Below are 6484 nucleotides of genomic sequence, written 5' to 3'. Positions count from 1 at the left end.
GAGGGAGGCCTACGCCCGGTGGGAGTAGGCCTCCTCCTGGCGCGCCCCTCCTGGCCGGCCGCACCTCCCCCTTGCTCCTTTATATATGGGGGCAGGGGGCACCCTAGAGACACAACAATTGATCGTTTGATCTTTTAGCCGTGTGTGGTGCCCCCCTCCATCATAGTCCACCTCGATAATACAGTAGCGGTGCTTAGGCGAAGCCCTGCGTCGGTAGAACATCATCATCGTCACCACGTCGTCGTGCTGATGAAACTCTCCCTCAAACACTCGGCTGGATCGGAGTTCGAGGGACGTCATCGGGCTGAACGTGTGCTGAACTCGGAGGTGTCGTGCGTTCGGTACTTGATCGGTCAGATCGTGAAGACGTACGACTACATCAACCGTGTTGTGCTAACGCTTCCGCTTTCGGTCTACGAGGGTACGTGGACAACACTCTCCCCTCTCGTTGTTGTGCATCACCATGATCTTGTGTATGCGTAGGAATTTTTTTAAATTACTACGTTCCCCTACACTCTGAACCACTCTGAATCCGCCAGCAAGCTCCATAATCAACATGGTTTCTGTTTTATCAGAAACACTCATCCCCTGCTTTGGTTGGAGCTCTGCAGCATCTCCATCAGATTCAGACTCTCCTGCGAATGAGCTTGAAAGAATGCTTCCCAGCGCACTCTCCTTTCCATGAATCTCGAGGTCCTTGCCGCCAGTGCCCACGCGATCACCTCCGACGGCTGGGTGGCCTGATTCGGCGCAATCGGAGGAAGCTCCCCCTCCTCCGCATGCATCAGGATGTGAGTCACAATCTTCTGGGTTGATTCTACGCCTCTCCTGGGCAGCCTCAACTCTCTCCGCAGCTTGCTGGTGAGATCCACAATCAACAACTCTTTTGTCGCCCTTTCCGGTGTTGCTTCTCGCACATTCATGACCAGAGTGGTAGGCAGAGTAAGCTTGGGTTTCTTCTTCCATGCCCTCTGCAAGCTCCAGTCCGCAATTCACCTCCTGAAATTCTGTTATCGCCGCATCCAACCAAAATTGCTTTGCCCACTCATGACACTTGGGTCCAATTTTGCCACTGTTGCAGGATGCCCCAACTCTCAATCCATGGCCGGGGCAGGGGAGAGGTATGGCCAGGGGTCGACCTCTTCCAAATCTGAAGGCGGCGCCGACGGCATCTTCCCCTCGATGCATTCCCATCTCGCTCGCCTCTGTGGATCTGTGCTCCTCGCCTCTGCCCGCGCCCAATTGACGAAGTCCTTCGGGGAGGCGGTCGGGAGTGGCATCCTCCTCTTCTCGTCCCGACTGCCCTCGAAATAGATCCTCCGCGCTAGGTTGAGGAGCTCGTAATCTGCGCTGGCACCACAGTTCTCGATTCCCCATGATGCCCACACCTTCATCTCCGGATCTGGCTCCGCCTCCGCTTTTTGCTACAGCGCTCTCCACTCCTTCATGCACAGGAGATAGGAGGATGCGGCGTCGCGGATCCGCGTGGCTCGCTCCGTCCACCTCCGCATCCTCGTCGCCTGCAGCGTCTCCGGTGACACCGACCCAATCGGGCGCAGCCTCTCCGGAAAGGCCTGGTACACAAAGGGGGAAGGCATGTACGGGATTGTCGAGCCCGGGCGAGGGTGGCTCGCCGTCGCGGGGAAGTCGGCGGCGAGGTGGGGTGGGTGGGGTGGAGTCGCGGTCGCCAGAGCGAAGGGTCGACTGCAACAAAGTAGTGCTTCCCCCAAAACGCCTATAATTTTATTCATACGCATAACAATAGGTACACTGATTTTGATCTAAAAAATCCAAGAAAATATAAAATAACTCCTGTGATAAAGAATTACAATGAATCTCTTGAAAACACATTCTTCACCGTATCAATCTTTGCTACTAGAACAAATACTCCAGAGACTTCGATAAAGAGGCTGCAATTGGACTGGAGCAACAATGTTGTCACTTTTCATCCACACAAACATTATCAATAATGGTTTTTGAAAGCGCATTGAGTCGCCCATCTAGAAAGATGAGAAGCCTTGATCGATAAATGTTCTTGGACCGATGATGATCCTGTAGAGATGCAGATCATCAGATCACAATATCTCCACCATGGTGTTGATGAATGATTTCAACTCTATAAAGAATCAAACCAACAAAAGAAGTTTGACAGACCTGATTCTGTGAGGATAGAAAAAAATCTCTAACCTCATGGAACACAAAAAAAGAGTAAATTTATTTTCATGACAAACGATGATCACTAGGTGTTACAAACGATGATCCTTAGGTGTTGACGAAGAACACGAAACTTTCGATGATGAAGAATGGATGACACGCACAAATCGAAAAAGAAAAAGAAAAGTCCGTTTGGTTCTGGCAAAAAAAACTCGACCTAGAGCAGATCGATCTGGCGATATGGACCACCACGGACCATGTTAGCCCTTTATAGAAGGGTTGTGCCGTTCCGGCCCAAAGGCCTCGGCTCAAGGGTCGACACGTGTTAAAAAGGGCCAAATAGCCATAAAAAGGCCCTAAAATGCCAAAAAGCTCTAAAAAGTTTAGAATTTCAGGTCCGTATAAGCTTGTGGACCTGACTTTGAGGCCCGGCCAGTTTGGTGGCGGGGCGAAGGCTGACACAACTCTTTTATTTGTGTGTTGTGCCGGTCCCGAGAGCAACTAGTTAATGAGCGTTTTTTGAGCAGCCTCACAACGATCAACGCCATTTGGCATGCTTTCAGTCGTCTGCCACGTGTCGTGCTCTGGGCGCTTCTTTCGGATTTTGTTTATTTTTTATTTTTCCGCACACGGTTTCGGTTTTTTTCGACGTTTTGGTTTTCCACCTGTCTTCCTTAGCTTTTGGGTCAAAATATATATTTTTTCATGAAAAACGTGTTTTTTCCGTTCATGAGAGTCATGATTGTACTTTCGTGAGTCACGGCCGTACCTTTCGGAAACGAAAAAAAACACGTTTTCTTTTTTTTTTCTTCATCGAGAGGCACGGTCGTGCTTTCGCGGGAGTCATGGCCGAGCCTTTCGGAAACGAAAAAAATGCATTTTTTCTTTTTTTCGCGAGAGGCACTATTTTGCTTCCGCGAGAGACACGGTTATGATTTCGCGAGAGGCACGGCCGTGCCTTTCGGAAACGAAAAAAACACGTTTTCTATCTTCTTTTTTTCCGCGAGAGGCATGATTTTGCTTCCGCGAGAGGCACGGGCGTTCGGAAAGGGAAAAATCCGTGCTCCCGGTTCTGTTTTTTTTCGTAAAAAAAAGTTCGTCAAAATCTATCAACATGGGATCTAGTTTTGAAGCTCGACGCGAGGAATCCAACGGTGAAAAACAGTTCGAGATTTGGACAACGCATGGTTTAAGAGATAAAACGTTTTCAATAAACGGATCTACGAAAAAGGGGAAAACTCGCAGGTTGCGACAAGTGGCGTGCTGCATGCACGCCACTTGTCGCAACCTAGGAAGGTAGGAGTGATCTTTGCAATGAGTACTCCTCGATTAATGATTTAGTTTGTCTAATTTACATGTAAATGTTTTATAAGGATGTCACATCTAAACTACCATAAATAACGCAATAACAAGGAAAAAAAGAATTAAGAAAAAACCCCACAAATATAGTGAACATCAGATTAGATATGACGTATAGACAGACTCTGCTTAGTGATTTCGGTCCCATACTGAACCAAATATCCGTGAATGCGGGCCGGCCTTCAAAGCACAACCCTGCAGCGAATACGGATCGACAAATGCTCACCTCATGGAAGGGCTGCGAGAGGACCCAGCAACATGAAGATTACTTTGTTGGACCGGGCGTAGCTCTTCATCTTGTTCCAACATGAAGTTTCCTTGTTTTCGATGCATACCATTCGCTACCAAATGAAAATATTTTTTGTGTTGTCTCCCTCAAGCAGGTTTTGTCACTGGCTATTTGATACGATTTTGTTCCTTTTCATGTCGGAGACGAGCTAAGCGCTTATGCTATCATGCCATCATGCACAAGGCGTTCATCCGACAAAACCGCGGCCTCTGATGTTCTTTTGTCATCGATTAGTTGTCAATAATTTTCAACAGTTCTTGTTTTTCTTCATCTGGTAAGCGCTCATCTACATCATGGTTAAGGGTTAAGGTCTACATCGTCGTCATGTGACAAGACCGTGACATCTGATTTGTTTTCCGTGTGATTGTCTTAGACGGCGTATCCTGGCTTGCCATTTTGCCACTGGGAAGTCCCATGTTCCTCCTGGACACAGCATTGGGGCACCATGTCAGAGGGACCTTCCTCGTGAGGCAGTCTAACTCAAATTTGTGAAGTGTTTACCGGCCATACCCTGTCTCCGGCGTCCGGCCCCGCCGCGTTTGCTCGCCGGCTTTGACCTCGGAGTCGTTCCACAAACAAGTTACGCCCACAACACAGCCAGCTTTGGTGTTATCCTGAACATAGGTGCTATCACCCTTACGTTGCGGGCAGTCTCCAAGGTCTTGGCCTGCAGGTCGTCACCTCTTGACTTTCGAGTTTTCATGGGTTTGACACGCTATAAAAAGGCTAGAGGGCTAACCTTCTCATCACCGCACCACCACCAAAGCAGAACCCTAACAAGCAACTCTCCACTAATCCGCCTATCATTCCTTCCTTCGCGCCGATTGACAACCTCTGCAATGGCGAAGAACCACGGAGCTGCCGCTCTCGTGATCGCGTCCCTTCTCGTCGCGGTCACCCTCGCCGACGCCAGGGTCGCCGTGCAGGTGCGCCGCGACCTGAACGAAGGTACGTGTCGATGGACTCCACCCAATCCATGGTATGGTAGCGTATGTGTTCCACGAACCAGTGATAACTGTACCTTACTACTGCAACTACATCTTTATCTGTACTCTGACTACTGGAACGAACGTGCGTGCGTGCGATCGAGCTGCCGCAGGTCACGTGGTGCCGGCGAGCGACGCGAAGGCGGCGCCGGCGCTGACGTGCAGCAAGGTGCAGGGGCTGAAGGCGGGCGAGACCTGCTTCTCCGTCGCGCTGCTCGGAGGCCTGACCCTGGAGTCGTTCCTCGTCTTCAACCCCAACATCGACTGCGCCAAGACCTTCGTCGGCCAGTGGGTCTGCCTCCGCGCCTCCACTGCTTGACCAGTCGCTGCACGCACCCGTGCATCGATCACCGGTAGCGTTATGAATCCAGGGGGTGTGCTCTCCTCCTTGTACCTTCCCTTGCAAAGTGTGCTTGCTGCTTGCTGCTTTTTTGTTTCTTTGAGAGATGCTGCTTGGTGTTATCTGGTGTGAACTCTGAAGTAGCTCGCCGGTGTGTGTTTGTTGTACCAACGAGCTGGTCGTGCCTGATTATCAGTGTGTTTCCTTTCCTTCCTTCCCTCAATTCGTCCGTGTGCTGTGGTAATGTGAGAATGGTCTCCAAATTACTCCCTTTGTGAAAAAAAATATAAAAACGTTTAGATCATTAAGATAGAGTACCAAATTACCATCGTTGCACCTAAGTTTGATCGCAACAGATTTTTTATTTTCTTAGAATCGATCGCAACAGATAAGGAGGACCCGAGCACCTCTCCATAGCCTTCGCCGGTCGAGGCGTAGGATTGAGCCGGGGAGCCTGGACGACTCTCTGATGAAAGCACGACCTCGGACGAGCTGCTAATTTTGCCCTATCTTTCACGATACAACAACCGTGACTAAATTTCATTGATAAAAGTTTCCAATTACGCAAGATATACACAACCTAAGACTGTGATAACAACAACTGACTAGCAATACCTCGGCAAACAAGGCACCTCTCGTCGGTATAGACGTCACCAGCACGCAATCAGTCGTCACCGACAGACCTCAAGCCAAAAGCTAGCAAACTCTCGATCACGAGAATCCTCTCGCCAAAGTGTAATTTTCTTGATAGAAAATCTCTACTCCTAATGAAGCAGTTGATAGTCTCGCTTCCAGGTTTTTTTTCGTCCCACCACTTTCGTCCGGTTTTTTTCGTAGGTTAACCATCGTAGATTTTTTTCGTCGCCTCCCCCACTTCATCGGTTTATTTTCACGTCACCCTCTCACACAACGAAAAAAACTGAACGGATCAGAACTTTCCGTACTGACGCAAATTATTTAGTAATGTCTTTATGTAAAAGAATCAATCACAATCAATCTCTAAAGATCAAATCTAAATTAATTAATCTTCATAATGTTTGTTTCCTTCCGAATCACGTCCATAACTTTCCTTCCTTGTTTGGGCAGAAATTGTTTGGTAGCAGAGATTAGGAAGCTTCCTATGAGTGTAGTAATAGGAAGTATTTTTTTTCTTGATGATTCGTTTCCATACTGACGCAAATTATTTAGTAATGTCTTTATGTAAAAGAATCAATCACAATCAATCTCTAAAGATCAAATCTAAATTAATTAATCTTCATAACGTTTGTTTCCTTCCGAATCACGTCCATAACTTTTCTTCCTTGTTTGGGCAGAAACTGTTTGGTAGCAGAGATTAGGAAGCTTCCTATAAGTGTA

The 6484-nt window shown here is 48.3% G+C and overlaps 1 protein-coding gene across 1 annotated transcript; it reads left to right on the top strand.

The window, feature by feature from the left end:
* The first annotated feature begins 4563 nt into the window (after positions 1–4563).
* On the top strand, positions 4564–5349 carry LOC125529031. Its single transcript, XM_048693440.1, has 2 exons — positions 4564–4750; positions 4902–5349. Exons 1-2 carry the CDS (start codon positions 4642–4644, stop codon positions 5105–5107), a joined length of 315 nt encoding a protein of 104 aa, XP_048549397.1. The 5' UTR covers positions 4564–4641; the 3' UTR covers positions 5108–5349.
* The last annotated feature ends 1135 nt before the right edge of the window (positions 5350–6484 follow it).

The sequence above is a fragment of the Triticum urartu genome, unplaced genomic scaffold (genome assembly GCF_003073215.2).
Source record: "Triticum urartu cultivar G1812 unplaced genomic scaffold, Tu2.1 TuUngrouped_contig_5294, whole genome shotgun sequence".
Taxonomy (NCBI): Eukaryota; Viridiplantae; Streptophyta; class Magnoliopsida; order Poales; family Poaceae; genus Triticum; species Triticum urartu.
The sequence above is the reverse complement of the archived record's forward strand: the minus strand, read 5'-3'. Positions and strand labels throughout refer to the sequence as shown.

Coding starts and splice junctions, on each gene's coding strand:
- LOC125529031 (XM_048693440.1), top strand. CDS start 4,642: ATGGCGAAGAACCACGGAGCTGCCGCTCTCGTGATCGCGTCCCTTCTC. Junction 4,751..4,901: donor GCGCCGCGACCTGAACGAAG/GTACGTGTCGAT, acceptor GAGCTGCCGCAG/GTCACGTGGTGCCGGCGAGC.